This window comes from Sitophilus oryzae, unplaced genomic scaffold, assembly GCF_002938485.1.
Source record: "Sitophilus oryzae breed Bouriz unplaced genomic scaffold, Soryzae_2.0 scaffold_1521_pilon_pilon, whole genome shotgun sequence".
Taxonomy (NCBI): Eukaryota; Metazoa; Arthropoda; class Insecta; order Coleoptera; family Curculionidae; genus Sitophilus; species Sitophilus oryzae.
In genome coordinates, this window is record NW_022146194.1 from 708,940 (window position 1) to 731,162 (window position 22,223).

General features: G+C 35.4%; 2 protein-coding genes across 3 annotated transcripts; one reads left to right on the top strand and one right to left on the bottom strand.

Annotated features, from left to right (window-relative positions):
• Positions 1-427: 427 nt before the first annotated feature.
• LOC115878762 (sodium-dependent phosphate transporter 2-like) lies at positions 428-9,919 on the top strand. Of its 2 annotated transcripts, none has more exons than XM_030895352.1 (9): positions 428-834; positions 935-1,191; positions 1,425-1,667; positions 2,498-2,854; positions 4,849-5,044; positions 5,109-5,357; positions 5,436-5,621; positions 6,162-6,314; positions 9,676-9,919. In XM_030895352.1, the coding sequence occupies exons 2-9, from the start codon at positions 996-998 to the stop codon at positions 9,761-9,763; spliced, it is 1,668 nt and encodes a 555-aa protein (XP_030751212.1). In that variant the 5' UTR covers positions 428-834; positions 935-995; the 3' UTR covers positions 9,764-9,919. The 2 variants fall into 2 exon arrangements, with proteins under 2 accessions (XP_030751212.1, XP_030751213.1); XM_030895353.1 differs by having other exon boundaries at positions 428-527.
• Positions 9,920-11,026: 1,107 nt separating this feature from the next.
• LOC115878679 (pantothenate kinase 4) lies at positions 11,027-21,786 on the bottom strand. Its single transcript, XM_030895241.1, has 5 exons — positions 21,605-21,786; positions 21,180-21,544; positions 20,778-21,123; positions 20,310-20,598; positions 11,027-11,403 (listed from the first exon to the last, which is right to left on the bottom strand). Exons 2-5 carry the CDS (start codon positions 21,434-21,436, stop codon positions 11,204-11,206), a joined length of 1,092 nt encoding a protein of 363 aa, XP_030751101.1. The 5' UTR covers positions 21,437-21,544; positions 21,605-21,786; the 3' UTR covers positions 11,027-11,203.
• Positions 21,787-22,223: the final 437 nt, after the last annotated feature.

Genomic DNA, 22,223 nt, shown 5'->3' on the forward strand with positions numbered 1-22,223 from the left:
CTGTTTAATTTCAAAGCGCTAAGACAAATATTGGTAAACACGGATAGATATAAAATATTTTAGAAAGAATTTTGAGTTATTTAGTTTTCATAAAATTTTTTTATTGAATTTAGGAAGTAACCAGCGTGAAGTCATCACTTTTATTAGTAAAAATATGATTGTAATTATCACAACCAATAAGTGTAGTAATAAAAATTAAATATAATTCAGAATTAGATTAGATTAAATTAATAAAAAATTCTGGTAAATTAAATAAAGATTTCTCACAAAAAAACCATCGAGGTATCAGAGCACTAGAAGGATCGATAATTATTAAAAAAAATTAAATTATTAACTTAAAATATGAATTTCAAGCCTTAATTATTGAAGGAAAAGATAAAATAGTACTGTAATTTTCAAAAAATCATATTAAACCTTGCAAAAACCCCACACATGCGCTATCCATCCCCGTCCAAGGGGTGAGAAAACTGAGTCATGGCCACCTGAGATCTTCGGGACCTTAATTTCGCAGAAGGTCCTCGCCAATCGTAAATATAACTGTTAGATTTGCTTTTTTGCACGACCCGCAATAGAATTCTAAATCAGAATCGTATTCTGCATGATTTTTTCGCTTAGTAATACCCGGTGCAAACCCGTTGTGAGACACGTGCAGCAGTAGATGCAAGGAAATCGATATGATTTGCGAAATATCTGTAAAATCGGCTTTTAGACCATTTTTCTGCTTATTTTCTGAATTTAAACGAGATATACTCGTGTCGGAACTAAGTAGAAATCACGGGTAACGTAGATATTTCGATATTCGTTTGAATTTCGCCAAAAAAATCGCACAAAAATGTAAGTAATGAATTTATTAAAGGCCTACAGGTGTCGTTCATCTGATTTTATGTTAAATAATCGCAAACCAACCCTTATACAGCAATATTTTTAATTCCAGGCTTTGCAAAATGAACAAACCTCCATTTTAATAGACTGATAAAATTAGAGAGGAAAAAATCATGTTGGAACCATACTCTCCCAGCTCACTTTGGTTGGTTATTTTGGGTTTTATCATAGCTTTTGTCCTAGCTTTCGGAATAGGAGCTAACGATGTAGCTAACTCTTTCGGTACTAGCGTAGGCTCTAAGGTACTGACTATAGTCCAGGCATGTTGTTTGGCCACTTTTTTTGAAGTTGCCGGAGCTATTCTAATAGGTAAGAACCTAATTACATAGATAACGTTATTAGGACGTCATATTAATGTTAATGAGTGACCAATATGCATGTTGGTCAATATTACGTCATTTTAATGGCTTAAATACCGTATGATCGAAAAAAACGGCGTCCACTTGGCTTGGAAATGACGATCGACGACATTCCCCATATAATTTTGCGGTGACGCCGTTTTTTTCTCCATCATATTGTATTTTTTTTTCATTATTTACTAGGTTATAAGGTTTCGGATACAATGAGGAAAGGTATTTTGGATGTAAACGTGTATAAAGATGGTGAACTGGAGCTTATGATGGGTTCAATTGCTGCTTTAGCTTCTAGTGCCGCCTGGTTGATGGTAGCTACATTTTTTAAGCTACCGATATCGGGTACTCATAGTATCGTGGGTGCCACAGTGGGCTATACGCTGGTAGCTAGAGGATCTGATGGTGTACAGTGGTTAACTCTTGGAAAAATCGGTAAATATTTTGTATATAGACTTAAAATAAAAGTGGGTCTCATATATTATTAAGTTATGAAAAACTGCGATGCATGTCAAGACTTTTAATGCAATAAAGAATATTTTATATTGTTTGTTTAAAATACAACTAAGTATTATGTGTATATAATGTAAAAATAAGGTTAAATATTATGTATATAGACTTAAAATAAAAGTGCGTATCACATATTTTAAAGTTATGAAAAACTTTGAAGCATTTTTTGACATTTTTATAGTAATACATTGTACAGGGTGTCCCATTTTCGCGTGTTTAACAGAGTTTCTCGTTTATGAGTAAAAGTTTCTTCCTATATCTTCCATATCAGCTAACTTCCCTTCCGTTTAATAATATATTAAAATATATAATAATACAATTAAATGAATAGGACAATGCACACTATCCGTTCCGTTTTCCTTCCGTTCCATATCCTTTTATTCCATATATTTTTTTGGGGGACGGACTGAAGCCTATCGGAAACAGTGTTGTCAAGTTCTTGCATTTGTACCAGCTCTGTTAATATTTTGCTGATATTTATTTATTCTTTCACCTCTTAATTAAATCTATTACCCTTTTCAAAAGATACAAATTTTTAAAATAAAGCTTCTGTAATACAAATTGTACAATAAAAAGTATGGAACTGATACAGAGCGGAAGCTTACGAGTAGCGTCAATGCAATAAAATATACGGAACGGATATGGAATGGAAACGGAAGGTATAGTGAGAATCAACCTTTAAGGTGCTTAAAGAGCACTGTGCTACTTTTTTATGAAACTAAAGATGCTACACATAATTATTCTATCTCTTTCAGTTGGTTCGTGGTTTATATCACCCATTCTAAGCGGCCTATGCTCCATCACCATCCTGTGGATCATCGAACGTTGCATCCTACAGAAAGCAGACCCTTTGGAAGCCGGACTGACTGCCCTACCGTTGTTTTACAGTTTTACCATTCTGGTTAACGTATTCTCCATCGTAATGGACGGACCCAAACTGCTCTACATGGATAACATACCTCTTTGGCTGGCAGCAACGATCAGTTTATCCGTAGCTGTGTTATCCATGCTGATCATTTGGTTGGTTGTAGTGCCATGGCAAAGAGAAATTATTAGGAGAGAGATAATCGTAGAGTCTACCAAAGTTAATTTTAATATCGGGGAATCGTCAGGTAAGTCATTAGAACTAATTTAAAAAACTATTGAGTATTCGTTACATCAAGTAAATAAGTATTCGTTACTAGTTAAGTAACGAATGTTTATTTTTAAATACATAATTTTATACAAAAGTATTCGTTACTTAGTAACGAATACTTCCGTTAACTTAACTTAGTAACGAATACTTTTGTATTCGGTACATAAAAGTATTCATTACATAAATTGCATTCATTCAGTTCATATAACCACAGATTATACAGATTATAATCTTTGTTTTTTCTTTATTGTTTTTCGTGGTTCCAATTTTCGGAATCGGGCACTAGTTAGGTGACTAGTTTGCGCACATAGCACGCCCACTTATGGCCTCTAAAATTGTGCACAGCGCCTGACCGGCACAGTTATTAGAGAGATATCGGAAAACCGAATAGCGTCATCCAGTGTTTACGCGTACCTTATCATGGTTACGATATGCGCGAGTCAACGCAACACCCGCTAATAACGTTACCGCCTGACGTAATTTGCGGATCAATTACATCAAGCGCTCTTTCTAAATAACCTCTGATAACGTTTAAAAATTGCTTAAAGGGGCATGTGCATTTGACAACCGGAGCCGGCCGGCGAGATCTTTTATTTTAGGTTATGTTTGAATTGTTTTGAATTATTGCTTTAGTTTTATTAGGTAATTTGATATTTAAGTAGCTGGAATTAGTTTTAATTAAATAAATATGGCCCAAAATATGGATTCCACCTCTTCCAATACGAAAGAACCTATAAAGAGTCTTAGGTTTACAGCAGATGACGACTTAGCCCTTCTAAGAGAATTTGTTGCTTGTTGTCCTAAACCCATTGGCAGACGTTGAACAATAAAGCACTGGAAATAAGCACTTTAGCCCTTTAGTTTAAAAATACCTAGTAAACAAAACAATTTCAAAGTTTTAAATTCAAAGTTAGGTTAAGTTTAAATAGCGGACGTGACGCGATCAGAATTCTTTCCGATCCGATAACTATAAATGATGAGAGTTAATACCACCTCACGTAAAGGAAATAACACCTGGCCTTATTAACGTCCATGCACGCTATTCGGTTTAGCGATATCTCTCTATTACGCTGTTTATTGTTATTTTACGCCAGTTTATTTTTGCGCACAGGAAATTTGACTCGTTTGCACATCGTCATAAAAAACAATTTTCGTACCACGAATTAGGGACAAGATTTTTATCTGTAGACTTATAGGATACCTAATCTGTGATATAACGGATACTTATTTTATTATTTAATGATTACTTAGTCCAAAAACAGTCAAAATTTCGATGTATTCGTTACTTAGTTACGAGCATTAGTTTACAATATACAAGATTTGAATACACAAATATATTCATTACTTATTAAGTACCGAATACTTTTGTTCGTTACTTAGTACCACACCTTATAATCGAATAAACAGCGTTCTGTTGGCTTTGAAATGATGACCGATGACACTTACTATATAATTTTACATATAACTGACAGCGTTCTTCAATTCCAAGTCATCTCTAACGCCGTTATTTTTCGATCGTATGGCTCTTTCGTTATCGTTATTAATAAAAGTATTCGTCCAAAAGTATTCGGTACTGAATATACAAAAGTATTCGTTATTATATACTAATATTCATTACTAAAAACAGGCTGTTGGTATAAAATACTTTGTCTCTAATGATTTAGTAATAAAAAAAGTTTCAAACATTATTAAGATATTATCAAATTGTTTTGAGTATTCGTTAAATAAATACTTTGGAGAATTAATTACAAATGACAAATTGTACTTAATAACGAGTACCTTGAAGTATTCCCCACAAATAACGAATACTCCTTATAATGTATTCATTATAAGTAACAAATACTTTAGTATTCGTTACTTAGTAACGAATACTATAGAATTATCCTGATATAACGGAATATTTTAGACTATTTCTAATTACTATATGTATTTTTCGAGGTCAAGAATGATTTACAAATGATTTTGTTGTAGATACTTCACCAGAAGCTAGCCCCAAAAAGTCCAACAGAAACTCGACCTACTCAGACCGTCAATTAACAGTAATAGCTGAACATACCGAATTAAAACAGTTGGACAACCAACTTACGGCTTCTAAGTACATTTTTCCCGCAGAGTCTGCCGAAATAAACGGCTATATACAAGCTGAAGACACTGAAATACATTCTAGGTATGTGTAATTCCATAAAAAAATATTTTGTTTCGATTTGGTATCGATTAAAAAACTTTTTTAGACCTAAAGAACTGAAACTGAAAGACAGTTGTAACGCTGCATTGGCGAATCCCACGATGTCACCCTGCTCCAGTGGCGTGCCTCTGATAAGGGACAAAAGTTATGCTAAAGAGGGTGAATCCTCCACCTACGCTGTCCAGTTGGATACGTCTGATATAACCGAGAACAAGAGCGTGTCCAGACTGTTCAGTTTTTTGCAAGTTCTCACCGCCATGTTTGGCAGTTTTGCTCACGGAGGAAATGACGTCAGGTAAGGATCATTTGTTGCAAGATATCTTAAGAATTACTGTAATTATTTTAATTTACAGTATTTATTTTCCTTTTCCAGTAATGCCATCGGTCCGTTGATCACCCTGTGGCTGATTTACTCCGAGGGCAGCGTGGCACAAAAATCCGAAACGCCCCTGTATATATTACTATACGGGGGTTTCGGAATATCTGTCGGTTTATGGCTGTGGGGTAGAAGAGTGATAGAAACTATCGGGGAGGATTTAACCAAGATCACACCCTCTACGTAAGTCTTATCATCTATGGTTCTTAACATCAACGAAATGATATAAGAAAGATATACAGGGTGGTCCGAACTGTATTCCGGAAACTTCAGCAGCATATTCTGCAGATAAAATTAAGTAAAAAGGTTCTTATAAATGTATGTTCTAAAATGCTTAGTTTCGGAGATACAGGGTGTAGAAGTTTCATTTTTATTTCGATTTTTTCCAAACAATTTCTGAAGTAACGTCAATATTTGGATGAAAATTCGTGTCTGGGAGTTTTTTGACATGAGAAATTTGATTTTGATGTCACTATGACTCCTACTTGTAGAGGGCGCCACCTACATATGTTTTAACTGATTTGAAGAGTAATCGAAAGAAAAATGAAACTTCTATACACTGTATCTCCGAAGCTAAGCATTTTAGGACATACATTTACACGAACTTTTTTACTTATTTTTATCTGCAGCATATACTGCCGAAGTTTCCGGAATACAGTTCGGACCACCCTGTAGAATGATTTTATAAAATACAGTATATTTATAAATAAACTTATTTTCTAGGGGATTTACTATTGAAATAGGGGCAGCTTTTACAGTATTACTTGCTAGTAAAATTGGTATTCCTATATCGACAACCCACTGCAAAGTAGGATCTGTGGTTTTTGTTGGGTATTTTAGTTCCTCCAAGCAGGGTGTGGATTGGAGTCTATTCAGGTGATTAAATATATTTTTAAAAATTATAAAAACATACAATTTAATCAACTTCTGTATTCAGATTTTATTTTATTGTATGGTATTTTATATACAAGTTCAAATAAGTAAAATAATGGTAACCATTATATAGGTAAATGTCAGAGATACACGTATGTCATCAACGTCAAAAAGACCAATGTCTAATGACTATCGGTTTATGATATTTGTACGATCCACGATAACGACAGCTGTGTCTCTCATTTAAATTCACACACAAATTATATTTTCTGTCATTTTTTGGATATCTTCTGTCGAAATTTTCGCTGACTCGTTGGACCGACTATACAGGGTGTTTAAAAAAAATGAAATCTCTCGTGGGGAGATTCCTCACGTAAAAATAAGATTTGTTCTTCATATCAACATATGTCCGATTCTTCTTTGTTTCGTAGCTACAGATACAGGGTGACAATTTGAAAACGAACAGTATTTAATATTGCCTCTACCGATGATGAAAGAAAATTTGGCGAAACACGTCAATTTACATATCAAGGGGGACAATTTTTGAGGCATTTGTTGTAGTGTTACTTTCAACCCCTTGACCCCCAGGGCACCTACCCCTAAAATTTTAAATAGCAACCCCTATTTCTTTTACCATTTTTTGTGTTTCTTATAGAATTCTACATAAACTGCATTATTTTTTTGAGAATTTTATAAGGAACACAAAAATGGTAAAAGAAATAGGGGTTGCCGTTTAAAAATTTAGTGGTAGGCGCAATAGGCGTCAAAGGGTTGAAAGTAACACGACAACAAATGCCTCAAAAATTGTCCCCCTCGATATGTAAATTGACGTATTTCGCCAAATTTTCATACTATCATCGGTAGAGGTAATATTAAATACTGTTCGTTTTCAAATTGTCACCCTGTATATGTAATACAAAATATAGGGTTTTATGTTTATTTCAAAAAAGTGCTATTTTCTATAGACCATTGCAGTATTGTTTGGTATTTTATAAATAAATATTTTTTTCACGATTATTACGAGACAACTTTTTGGCACAAGTACGTAAATATAAATATTTGTCCGATTGGCCAATCAATGAGAGATAAAAATCATGTCAATGAACCTCATGTGTGTACAAAAAAAGATAAATTAATATCACATTGAATAAAATAAGCTACATATTTTTTATGTAGTCTTCTAAAAATAATTATCGTCAATAATTATCATCAGTTTTTTATTTATTAAATTTTATAATTATTAAACAATCTATTCCTATCAGTAAACCTTCAGACATTTATATTAGTGTTAGACAATAAAAACGTGATATATTTCAATTTCTTTATCTGTTCCTATATGGATCCCAGACTAAATTAAACATTAAATTTAAATGGATTTAATTGTTATAATTATCGTAGTAAGTAATAACAATTAAATTAGCAGAAATAAATAAGCCAAAACACAAAGGTAATTTCGAGATAAGTTTTATTAATTTAGTTTAACATGAATTGCTATTGTTTTCTAATTTTGTTACAAGTTTTTGTTAAACAAATTATTCAAAATTTTCACACAGGAATAATTATTATGAAAGATAACTACAAACTCATCTTAACGAATCATAATTTTATTTATTTACATTATTATATTTCACAAATTTTATCTTGAAATAGTTTTATTGTTATTAAGGTGGTATACAGGGTGGTCCGAACTGTATTCCGGAAAGCATATTCTGCAGATAAAAATAAGTGAAATAGTTTGTAAAAATGTATGTCCTAACTAAAACGCAGTGTCACAGGGTGTAGAAGTTTTATTTTTATTTCGATTTTTTCCAAATAATTTCTGAAGTAACGTCAATATTTAGATGAAAATTGGTGCCTGGGAGTTTTTTGATATGAGAAATTTGATTTTGATGTCAATATGATTCCTATTTGTAGGGGGCGCCACCTATATGTGTTTTAACTGTTTTGAAGATTTATAACTTTTCGTCCGTACCTGTATAAAACTACTGGGTGAAAAAATATACATTTCCGTGATTTTTTACGTAAAAAATGTCTCTTGGTAAAAATCGCTACGAGCAACCGTTCTCAAGATATTTAGAATGGAAACAGTCAGTACATGTCATTATTGACAAAAAATAAAATGTTGAATAGATAGTAATTTGACTGAAATAATAAATTTGTGAACTTTTTTTTTAAATTAATTATTTATAATCTTCGAAAAAATATGATAAAACAGTGTCTGTTGAACTTTTGGCACAAAAACATTTCAAATTTATGATTTTAGTCTAATAACTATTTAGTCAGCATGTTTAATTTACGATGTACTTAAACAGCCGTTAAACGGTAGCCTACTAAAATGCCGTTAATAGATATTGTGACGCCGTTCATGTCGGCGGAAAGTAATGCCTAGCTATAAGCTTCATGCAAGAGCACCTGTGGCTCCGTGGCAGAGGCTATCGGTTCGTGAGCGATTGGTCCGTGGTTCAAATCTCACGCCCACCAAGACTTTTTTATATTTTTTTTTGCTTATAACGTGATCATATTGCATTGGTTTCACTCTTTTTGGTTGGATTGGTTTAGTTATTTGGCGGGTTGGTTAGCGTGGTTATTTGGAGGGTGTTAATTCATTGGTTAGTTGGTTATTTGGTGGGGTTGGTTGGTTTTTACTAATTTATATTTGTTTTTTATATTTTTTTTATCAGTGTCGAGGTTAGTTGCGTTGGTTAAGTTGGTTATTTGGTGGGGTGGATAGCGTTGGTTAGTCCTTATAAAATTCCTATATTTCATAAAGCCGTCAAGTGCGTCACATCAACGACGTCATACCTATTAACGGCATTTTAGTAAGCTACCGTTTAACGGCAGTTTAAGTACAGCCTTTAATTTATGTCAATGATGATAGGTATTGCTAATTTCGATTCCAAATATCTCGAGAACCATTACTCGCAGAGATTTTTACCAAAAGATATTTTTTACGTAAAAAACGTCGTAAATGTATATTTTTTTTACTCAGTAGTTTTATACAGGTACGGACCAAAAGTTATTACTCTTCAAACCAGTTGAAAAATATGTAGGTGGCTCCCTCTACAAGTAGGAGTCATATGGACATCAAAATCAAATTTATCATGTCAAAAAACTCCCACACACCAATTTTCATCCAAATATTGACGTTACTTCAGAAATTATTTGGAAAAAATCAAAATAAAAATGAAACTTCTACACCCTGTATCTCCGAAACAAAACTTTTTAGAACATACATTTATACGAACTTTTTTACTTCTCTTTATCTGCAGAATATGCTGCCTTAGTTTCACCAATACAATTCGGAACACCCTGTATTATAAACATTGTTGAAATTTTTGTAATAATTTTTTTACATTTTTTTCAGGAATATAATTTATGCCTGGGTGATCACCGTGCCTATAGCAGCCCTACTATCAGCCGCCATCATGTTTTTACTCTACTACCTGAACTAACATCACCCTGTATTAGTAACAGAAAAAAAAGTAACTAAAAATAAACGATAGAGCTGTGTTGTTAGATCGTAAGTCAATGTTAACCAATTGGACTAAAAATAAGTATTTATTTATTTATTTTATGTAATAGTATGGATTTTATAAAAGAAATATTATACGAAGCGTTTTTTGTTTTTGTATAAAAAAATAATGAGTATGTATAGTTTATATTTTTATGAAATTATAAAAAAAAATATTGAGTTTGGGGGAGAAAAATAATATAAGTACAAAGAATGTTTTTTTTTCTTAATGAATGTTTGTTTTATACAGGGTGGTTCTGTTAGAAGATAAACCTGGATCACCCTGTATATTCTCGATGTTGTTCTGTTTTAAAACAAGAGCTGACTAGAATAAATTAACAAATTTTAACTGCATTAACAAATAATGAAAAAGAAAATCTAGTTGTCAATTTTTGTCTGTTCTTCAGTGAAACTGAGGATTTTTATTAAATATGATATGAAATATGATATTTTAAAAAATATGAAGTTATGATTTTATACGGACTTAAATCTTGTTAAATATTTATTATAGTAATAAATAAATTTTAAACCTGCTGCAAAGTATTATAAAAGTACCATAACAAATAGGACTGTAAAATTGTATGATTTTAGATGATCTCATAAAGTTGTTTGTTCTGTTATTCTTTTTTTATAAATAAAAATATCAAATGTATTTTTTTATGTTAAGTTAAAATGGTTTTACCATACGACCGAAAAAAAAACGGCGTCACAGATGGCCGCGAAATGATTATCGATGATAATTTTGCCGAGGTCAAGACCTAGACGTCAATTTTTGACAAGTTTTATGACAATTTTTAGTAAAAAACTAGTCTAGAATTGACTTCGCCAAAATTATCATCGATTGCCATTTCCAGCCCTCTTTGATGGCGTTTTTTTTCGATCATACGGTACCATTATAAATAGGACTGTAAAATTGTGTAGATTTTAGATGATCTCATAATTTTGTTTGTTATAATATTATTCTTTTTTTATAAATACAAAAAAAAACTTTTTATTGTAGCTTTTTGGAGAATTCAAATTTGTCATTTTTTGCTAAGTTTACAGTTAAAATATTTTTTTTATCGTTCTTAGTACAGGAAAATAATAAATTAAAATTCAAATTGTATCCTCCTGTACACAAAAATATATTTTCACTTTTTTTTCAATTGTAATACAAAGAAGCACAAACCAAAGAAACCAAAAAATAAAAATAAAAGAAAAAACGTTTTCAACAAAATTAAAACATATATTATATTATTTCTGTGTTTCATTTCTCAATTATCACAAACTATAATTCTATATAATATATAATTTTTATACAAAGTACAATTATGTTCAAAACTAAATAATTTTGCTGGCAAGTCCCTAAATAAAATAGATTAGAAATAAAACACTCACACGATCATAGTGAAGCTGTTCCGGGTTCGTATTTGAATATTACCGAAAACTGTTTGGCACCCAAACTTTTAGCTAGCCATTCGTTCTTCAATGACGCCATTTTTATACTGTCCACCTCGAATTTGGCGTTTAAATTCGTATGTACCGCACGACCCATTCCTTCCAGTACCACCAAATCGGCCTCGGACATTAGGTTGCACAACTCTGAAAAAAATATGACCATTTTAACTTGTTTTCTCTATCTTCAATAACAAAAAAGCAATCAATATAAAATACTTTTTCAATTTCTTCTTCTTCTTCTTCTTCTCCACTTCTTCTTCTTCTTAAATAAAAACAAAACTTCTACACCCTGTATTCAGGGTGGCCCATCGAAAACGTTCCGCAAGGCATAACGGCCAGAGTAATTTTTTTCCAAAAATTCAAAAACACGTCAATTTTGTTTGTGAGGGGGAGAACTTTTGCCACAAAAACGATGGCAAAATCTTCAATCCTCTAAGCGAGGGTGTCATCCCCCAACTTTTTTCAAATAGGAAGGGGGGTCAAGTGGCGCCGCAATGAAAAGAGCTTTCTATTCTCTATATTTCCCCGCTTCGTTTTTGAGAATCGGTCGGGTCATTGAGAAAATATGAAGGATTGAAATTTGAAAAGTTCATTTAAACATTTGTCAGAGTAAATGATAATAAGGATAAATTCCTTCGACCAAGTTGCTGTTTTTTCTTATTATTTCTAGATTTTTACGCATTTTTTCACTTGCCACAAGGTTGAACGATCAGGTGCGGTAGTTGCTAGATAGCTGTTCTGTGACTTGTGCGTTGAATAGGGCTGCACCGAGTACCGAGTAGTTCGGTGCTCGGCCAGAATTTTAACCGAGTAATATGTACTCGGTGCTCGGCCTTACTCGACCTAGTAGGCCGAGTAAAGTATAGTAATAGAAACAATCCATTTATGTATGTCCAAAACAGATAGAAATGAGACTAACAGTGGCAAATAAGTGGTAAAATAAACAAAAAGTTATTCATAACTTTAATTGTAATTAATGTATTTTAGCAAAGTCATAATAATAAGTAGGTATAAGTAATAACACAAACACAGTGAAATAATAATTTAATACTTATAATCTAAAAGAGGTCAGCACTGTCACTCATTTTAATATAACTTTAAAGGGTATTATTAATTGTTTGAATTATTTTTCACTTTTAAATTAGTTACACATATAAGTTTTGCTTAAAACAAAATCCACGTCGCCACCACACCTTAAAAAAATAAATTCAGAATCCAGAACATTAGAAATATCAGTTTGCATGGGGAACCACAGAATAAAACAATATCTCCATAAGTAAAACAAATCAGGTCATTGGTTTGTAGTCGGGGAATCCCAGCCGCTCGCCAGTGATAAAGGTCGCATAACTGGTTAAGACTATTAGAAACCCGACAATTCCACTACTCGGCAGCCGAGCACTAGGTACTCGGTCATTACCTTTAGCCGAGTTCTCGGTACTCGGTCAAGTTAAAAAACAGGGCTCGTTAAAACCCTAGCGTTGAAGTTCTTCTCAATATCGTTAAACTTTTTAACAATTATGGTGTACTCACTTACAGAAAAAGTGGAAATAATCGAACTTTATTTTAAAAATAATGAATGTATTGGGTTGCGCACATATTCAATAACCGCTATCCTGACAAACAACTTTATGGCAAAATTGTTCGCGAGTTAGTAGCAAAATTTCGCGAAACTGGTTCCGTTATGAATAAAATGCAGGCAGAGGGAAAATCCTGTAGTAAATGAAGCTATGGTGGTATTCGTATTGGGCCAAGTTGTCATGGATAATAAGCTTAGTACAAGAAAATTAGCCAATGAGACCGGCGTGAATCGTACAAGTGTCCAAAGGATATTAAAAAAACACAATTTCCACCCGTACAAAATCCAGTTGGTACAAGATCTCAACGAAGGCGATTTTGATCGTCGCTTGCAATTTTGTGAAACTATGAGTGAACGAGTGGCGAATGATAATAATAATTTCCTATTTAATGTGTTTTTTTTGGATGAGTGTACTTTCTTTTTGAACGGTGTAGTTAATCGGCACAACTGTCGGTACTGGGCTGAGGACAACCCCAGGGTTTTTCACGAGGTGCACACACAAAACCCTTAGAAATTGAACGTGTGGGCTGGTATTTTTGGAAATCCTATTGTAGGTCAGTTTAACGATATTGAGAAGAGCTTCAATGCACAAGTCACAGAACAGCTATCTAGCAACTACCGCACCTGATCGTTCAACCTTGTGGCAAGTGAAAAAATGCGTAAACATCTAGAAATAATAAGAAAAAACAGCAAATTGGTCGAAGGAATTTATCCTTATCGTTTACTCTGATAAATGTTTAAATAAACAAATTTCAATCCTTCATATTTTCTCAATGACTCGACCGATTTTCAAAAACGAAGCGGGAAAATATAGAGAATAGAAAGCTCTTTTCATTGTGGCGCCACTTGAACCCCCCTTCCCATTTAAAAAAGTTGGGGGATGATACCCCCGCTTAGAGGGTTGAAGATTTTGCAATCATTTTTGGGGCAAAAGTTGTCCCCCTCACAAACAAAATTGACGTGTTTTTGGATTTTTTGAAAAAAAAAAAAAACCTGGCCGTTATGCCTTGCGGAACGTTTTCGATGGGCCACCCTGTATACAAAAGGAAGCTTATACAGGTCCGGTAATAGGATATCTACGCATAGGAATTACATGCATTGGAATGAAACGCCTATAAAAAGTCTAAGCTTAAACAGAGATGGACAACAACTTCCCCGTTTCCACTTCCACTACGACTGTCGAGTTAGACAAACTCCAATAAGATACCAAATTTTGGAAATTCCGCCGCCTCCCATCCACCCATGATACCCATCCACCTGCCCTTTATCACCATTATTTTATTTCCCTTCCCGCGCCTCCGCAAAACGCCGTCACCTCAGTCCATCACAGAGTTGCCAGGTCTACCGGTTTCGTCTGTAAGCTACCGATCTACCGATTTAAACAAAAATCTAACGATATGTTCAACTGCGTCTTTAGTCTAATCTGACTTTATTATTGTCTACTAAATTTTATTTAGTAATCATAGGTCATCGTTCTGTCTAGTTGCAGAGTGACAAATATATTCCTACAAATCCTTATTACTCTTTATTAGGCGCGGTATTGGCGATATGCCCGAAGAAGTTGATATCTTTTGAAAAGATTTTGTTTCATTCATCTACTAAAGTTAAACCCATATTTTCCCCAAAAAAAATATAAACAAAAAACAAAATCTAAGTTAAGAAACAAACTGAATACGGATAAATATTTTAGTGCTTTTCCTTCCAAATCAAAAAATATATTAATATGAAAAAAGAGTTGAGAGTTGCTACAGCTTTCCCATTGAAATGAAATTAATTTTAGATATCACTGATCAAAATTTGTACAAAGGTAAAAAGTGACTGCTATCCCTACTTGTTATAGTTTTTATTAATATATTAATATTGTTTAATTCAATATATTTTTTTAATATTAAATAATATACCTCTACCTCAACACGGATTCATCCACTCCTGGATATAGGTTTCTCCTATCCTTTTCCATGACTCCCTATTTTGTGCTATATTTAACCACCGTTTACCTGCCACTTCCTTAATGTCACGCAGGGACGTGCCCCTGCCCACGCGAGCCTTATAGCTTATCTCCCAGGACCATACTGGGGAAATCACTGTCCCATCCCATTCTCATATCCAAACCTCAAAATTTTCTAATCAAAAGCGTGGCCTTGAAATTACCAAACCACTAAACCACGAAATGTCGAACCTTAAAACAAAACTACCCCAGGCGAGTAGAACGTATGATTCAGAATCTCGCACTGAATATAATATACCTACCTATTTCTAATTCTTGTTATATTTACTATATTTGTATTTTATTTGAGTGATCTCGTATTACGATACATAGGAATGCTAATTTTGGACTTAAATATTATATTTTATTTTGTTTCTGTCCTTTTGATTTTTGTTGCAGATCTACCGAGAATTTTGTTCTCGTATGGAATTATAATCTAACAAACCCGGCAACCCTGTTCGGCTACTCCTTTATAAAGTTTTTTCGGCCTATTCCTTTGTCGCCGCCGCCGACCGACCGGTCGGTGTCGGGGCGATCGTACTGTTACGTTTTTCGTCGGTTCCGTGTGGATAGAAAGTCACAATTTATTTAAACACTATTTATTTAACACTAATGAACAAAAATAATAACGATAAAAGACTTATAGAACTATTTACAAACGATTTATAACTAAGAATTTATTTTGAATTTTAGCGCGTCAACTGTATATTTATAACCGCCCTCTCTAGGCCACTGCCGCCGGCTTTTATACCGACAGGTAAAAGAAATCTAGAATAGTCCAAAGATCGTTAGGCGCATAGAGAAGGTTTTCGAATGTTCTCGTATGTACGCGTCCATTCTAGTGGGTCTCGATTCTTCTCGAACGAATGAATCATTGCGGTGTCTATGCGATGTTAAGGTCATCCAAGGGCGGGCCATATTGTGAGGTTAGGGTCGAGTCCACACCGGCTCGCAACACTGCCCCTTCTTAGGGCACATGCTCGTCCCGAGATTATACGGTGAATGAAGGTATTTGCAAAGCTGGCCCCTGGTACATTGCGAAGTCTGGTAGAAATAGCAGTCTACAGTTTTCTCTCCCGATCTCAGCTTTGGGTTGTAGCAGCAAACGAGGATCTCGATTCCCGTAAATCTGAACAAGACTTCAATCATGTTCCGGATTGTACGCCAACTCAAACCATCGAGTCCACACGCCAGCTTCGGAATGGCTAATCGTGCAATGTTGTTGTTTAGCAGGGCTTCTCTCAGTTCAATCAGGGTCTTCCATAGATTGAGATAAGTCGGCTTACTCGGGGACCATTCCTTGGTGACCAGGTAGAAGATGTGCCTTGCTTGACCATGTGCATTGTCGGTTAGCCTCAAGACGCTTCCAACCTCTGGATCCTGTCGGCGTAGTTCTCCGACACGCCCAAACTTCTCATTGAACGTCGCAGCGATTCCTCTGGACATCCGCAAATCTCGAGCCACACAATGAGCGAGCGAATAATCAGGAGGCACGGAAAAGAGGTCTCGTTGATCTTCTTTGGTTACACCATAGCGAGCCTTCTCACTGCTGTTGTATCGGGCCATGAAATCGTCAAAGGACATCTCCGAATCAGGGGGATCAAAGCTGCAGGTTCTCACGGTCCCAGCACGATCTTCTATTTCGCCTTGGTAGGGGCTCAAACGGTTGAAATGGACTACCCTCGGTTTTCCTTTTGGCAATTTTCTGATACGGTATACGACGTCATTAATTCTATCCATGACTTCGTATGGCCCTTCCCACGAGGATTGTAGCTTCGGAGATAACCCACGACGTCTCTGCGGGTTATATAGCCACACCAACTTCCCTGGTTGGTATCCTCCATGCTCAGCTTGAATGTCGTAGTGTTCCTTCATTCGGTCACTAGCACTTTGAATATTTAGGCGGACTCTCTGATGAATGTCGTCCATCCTTTGACGTAGTGTGTGGACATAATCTTCTCCGGCGACTTCTTCTCCCGGTCGGCAACCAAATTTCAGATCACAGGGTAGGCGCACTTCCCGTCCCATAACGATGCTGGCTGGAGTTTGCCCTGTAGATTCTTGGACGGATGAACGGTAGGCCAACAGGAACAGGTGAAGAAATTTGTCCCAGTCTCTTTGGTGGTCAGAGACTACTTTGGCCAGATAACGGTTGATAGTTCTGTTCATGCGTTCAACCATCCCATCGGATTGTGGATGTAGAGCAGTCGTCCTGGTCTTGCGGATGTTCAGGACTTCACAGACGCCTTGGAACAGATTGGACTCAAAGTTTCTTCCCTGATCTGAATGAAGCTCCATGGGAACACCAAACCTGCAGATCCATTCTTTAACAAGGGCATCAGCAATCGTGGACGCTTCTTGATTTGGCAACGCGTAGGCCTCGACCCATTTGCTGAAGTAATCCATTACTACCACAATGTATTTGTTGCCATCGTTCGTCTCCGGGAAAGGACCAGCCACGTCGATCGCTATTCGTTCGAAGGGACTACCAACATTGTACTGGCGCATAGGGGCTTTACCACGCTTTTGTGGCCCATTAATGGCTGCGCAAATGTCACATTTCTTACACCAGGCCCTCACATCTTCTTTGCAGTTCACCCAGTAGAACCGTTCACGCAGCTTGCCAAGTGTCTTGGTAACACCAAGATGTCCACCGCTGGTTCCATTGTGAATTTCCGCCAAGACTTCCGGGACCCTCTTCTTTGGAATGACGATCTGCCTTCTCTCTTCTTGTCCCTCTGGTCTCACAATCACACGGCGAAGTAATCCGTTATCTATTACCAATGAATTCCACTGGACCAGTACGACTTCACGTTCGGCGAATATCTGCAAACTTCCTCCCACGTTGGTCTCTGGTCCGCGTTTTTCCAGTTAATCACCAAGCCCAACTCTGGATCACTGATTTGGTCATTTGCAAGATCTTCGGTTTGCCAACTATCACCAACCACAGTCGTCCTTAAGACTTTCACTTCTTTCTCTTCTTTGCAACGATTTCCCATCTGTCCGCAATTCCAACAGCGAATCGGTCCCCCCTTCTTACTCATATACTGATCCAGTACTTTCCGCACAATCCTTTCCACTTTGGAATCGTCGGAACTCTCCTCAACAGCCCGTACAAATCCTAGAGACCTAGAGCATTCTTTCGCGGCCTCAAATTCCAGGGCACGTGCTAGGGCATCTCCCAAATGCGTTGGATGAGCTAAAAGAAGTGTTTGCCTTGTCTCGTTGTCACATAAACCATCAATAAAAGCCTGTACTTTTAAGCGCTCCATAACATTTTCGGGCATAGCAGGGTACGCAAGGCGAACGAGGCGGGCTACGTCGGCTTCAAACTCCTGCAGAGACTCATTTGACTTTTGAATGCGATTTTTTAGCTGGGAATGATAGACATGTTCCAAATGAGCTTGGCCGTACCTCATTTCTAAATGTCGTACCAATTGCTGATAATCTCCCTGTTCCGATGGTGACAATGTCTGCAGGATATCAGTCGCATCTCGCAGTGCGACAGTCAAAGCGGTAGCCTTTTCAGCGATTGTCCATCCGTTCGCTCTCGCAGCGGCCTCAAACTGGCAAAAATAATTGGCCCAAGCGGTTTTTCCGTCAAACTGTGGAGGCTTAATAATTGACTTTGAGATATACTTATTTTCGACTAGTTTCGGTGCCTCCGATGTTTCTTGACATTTTGGTGAATTGGCCTTTTCTATTTCTTGTTTTAAAATTTCGATTTTTCTATTTACATCTTCCTCAATCTGTGTTATTTTGTCTTTGTAGCTCCGTAGAATTCTCTATAATCTTTTCTTCTAATTCCCTGGAATTTTCTGTTATCTTTTCTTCTAAATTAAGTATTTTATTATTAAAGCTGGCCTGTATGTCTTTAGAATTTTCTGCGATCTTATCTTCCAAAATATTAATTTTATCACTGATTTTCTCTTCTAAATTAACTTCCAAGTTAATCATTTTACTATTCAAATTGTTCAAGTTGTCGTTTAAATTGTCTTGTAAATTTTTCAATGACGAGTCAAGGTCACCTTCCAGCTCAAAGCAAAATGTTTCAAGATCCTCACCTTCCTCCACCAAAACGTCTCTCAGTCTGGCTTGCAAAATGCTTTTCTTTCCATCTGTCTCGCACTCTCTCTTCCAATATGCATTTCAGTTCGGACACTTTCAAATCTTTCAACAATTTTTTCAGAGCCATGGTCAGTGTTTTTATTCTTCTAGTCTATCACACACGCCACACTTGACACCAATTGTTACGTTTTTCGTCGGTTCCGTGTGGATAGAAAGTCACAATTTATTTAAACACTATTTATTTAACACTAATGAACAAAAATAATAACGATAAAAGACTTATAGAACTATTTACAAACGATTTATAACTAAGAATTTATTTTGAATTTTAGCGCGTCAACTGTATATTTATAACCGCCCTCTCTAGGCCACTGCCGCCGGCTTTTATACCGACAGGTAAAAGAAATCTAGAATAGTCCAAAGATCGTTAGGCGCATAGAGAAGGTTTTCGAATGTTCTCGTATGTACGCGTCCATTCTAGTGGGTCTCGATTCTTCTCGAACGAATGAATCATTGCGGTGTCTATGCGATGTTAAGGTCATCCGAGGGCGGGCCATATTGTGAGGTTAGGTCGAGTCCACACCGGCTCGCAACAGTACAGTATTGCCATTTCATAGAATTGCACTTGCTATTTTAGAAATGATTTCAAAGTTCTGCATGTTACTTTTTGTTTCAGAAAGAAGTTGCCTAGAGAAAACATTCTTAAAATTGTTTTGTGCTTTATTTAATATTTCATTAAGTAGACAAGATAATGGGATTAGAAGATTCGGGATTTAGGATAAGCCAACATAATTTTGATTTAACAGAATGGCAACACTGTCCTTCGTCTTTCTATTTTTCCATTCTATTCTATTAGTAGCCGGTAGCCCCCACACAAGCGTCTTAAAGACCCGCCCCCTCACGCAGAAACTCTCTCGTCGTATCACTTCTATGATTACTTCCCCTATACAATGGTAGGGAAAAGACACTTTATCCGTCTCTGTTGTACTGCAGTGTATTTAGCCTTACCATCTTTTTTTATCGCATTGAAAAGCTCCTATTGCTAATGAAATTTTGCCACACGTGTATGAACTTTTTTACTTATTTTTATCTGCAGAATATGTTATCAAAGTTATTCAATTACAATTTGGACCACCCTGTATGCAGGGTGATCCATGCTAAGGAAAAAGCTCTATAGCAGGTTTCCTGTTTGGGGTTCCTAGTCTATTTTTTTTATAAAAATGAAGGAAACCACAGTGCACATTTAAAAGTATTTTTATAGATATACACAGTGTTTAAAATATATTTTTGGAGTAACGTAGTGTTTTCTGAATTTGCTGTATATAATAAATAAAACCCTTGATTATATATAGACAAGGATAATACTTTATAAAAAAATATTAGATCAAAAAAGAGTAACCTATAAAAAATTAGTAGTACCTTTTGGTATGTTTGTCAAGTCCAAACAGGGTCCCTTCTGTCCATTCTCCACTGTAACCAACCGCTTACTCTTTATACAATCCTTAATAACATGACAGTGCTCTGCAGCTTGCGCACAGTACTGCTTAAGATCTGTATAGGTAACGTCGTTTAAAGATGGATAAGAGTTTGCTGTCAGTACCACCTGTGTACCCAATGACAGTAACTCACAAGCAAAAGGAAGTATTCCCAATATAAAATCTATCCCGGCGTTGTCCACAAAAATGACAGCACACTTATAATTTTTTTTCTGAAATTGTAAAATGCACATTTATCTAAAGTAATTTAAACAAGAAAGAAATAGTGAGGGAAATGTATAAAAAAGAACAAAAAGATTAAACGGCTCAGCCCTCAACAACTCGCAACCGTATACACCAGTGTAATTTATATAAACAAAATAAGTAATTTATATAAATAAAAATAACTTACATATAACTTGTTCAAAAATAAATCCAAATCATCAATAAACCAAGGTCTACTCTCGATAGTTTCCATGGCATGATCCAGTCCAAATGTTGGAGATGTGTCCAATATATTAGACACAGCACTGGCGCCCCAATCAAAGACGTTTCCGGCTAAGACTCCTTTAACTAGCTCTTCCCATTTTTCCCTGAAGTCTTCTATCAAACTAATTTTCTTAATCCTATCGCTAAACTCCTTTAAAGCTTGTTCTGTTTCAGTCTCTTTTTGTAATTGCCAAGCGTCTTTAAAGTGTACCCGTAAGTTTTCCTCATTATAGTCTAGTAATGTTCTTACAGTAAGTGGTTTTAAAATTCTTCAAAAAAAATGCTCTAATTAATGTATGAACTGGATATTGCACGGATTACTTACAAAGGATTTAATTTGATTTTTTCTACTAAATTATGAAACTTCTGCGAACAGGCTCTGGCGTGTTCGGTCGCTTTCGGATTTTGTGGATTCAAATTCTCGGCTTTGTCCACGAATTTTTCGACTAGACGTTCTAACGTTACTAACCAGTAATTTCGCGCGGCTTCGTTGCTTAAAAGATCGATTATATCTGGCGTATAGTGGTCAGGATCTTTTAATACAGGACAAATGGTGTAGTTGTTCTTAAAATCCATTTTCATTTCACAAGTACATTTACCTGTTATCAAAGTATACTAACGACGGTTAAAGTGGTTGTGATTTAAATAGAAACTAGACATAATTTTTCATTATCTTTCTTTTCAATTAGGCTGTAAATAAAATGATGATAATCTAGTCCTAGTGTACAAGAGTAAACAAAGGAATTATACTTAAAAACAGTAGAAAAACTGTATCTGTTAGCGTCAATCAAGATAAAAAGGAATATCAAACAATCTGGTGTATTTTACAATCAAAATAAACTTAACAAATCATGTAACAGGCAATTTTTAAAATTAAATTCTTTTATTTACTTAAAAAAATAAACATTACTTATCTAAAAAAGTCATTCGCCATATGTCAACATGATGGGATATAAAAGAATATGACTTATTAATATCTATATATGATATTTATATGTAACATATCGATATTTTTAAATTATCGATATATTGTCGCCATCTCTATAATCTGTCAAATGTTTGACGTACGTCGAAAACGTCAAAAATAAAAAACTGTCACTTCAGGGCCATGTAAGTGAAATATTAAAAATGGTTCCAGCAAAAGTTTCCCAGTTATGACGGATGATGGCGCTGATCGTCAAAATTTTTGGACAGGGATTTTGCTTACCGACAATACGACGTGAGCTACGACCGGACCAGGACCAATCAGAATGATCAGTCTTTCTTGGACATTTGCCGCGGAAGTGTGTGTATTTCTGTTGTGATAAGTGTGGTTGTGTTTACAGTTTGATTTTTCGGTTTTGATATTATGTTAAAATTAATTTTGAAG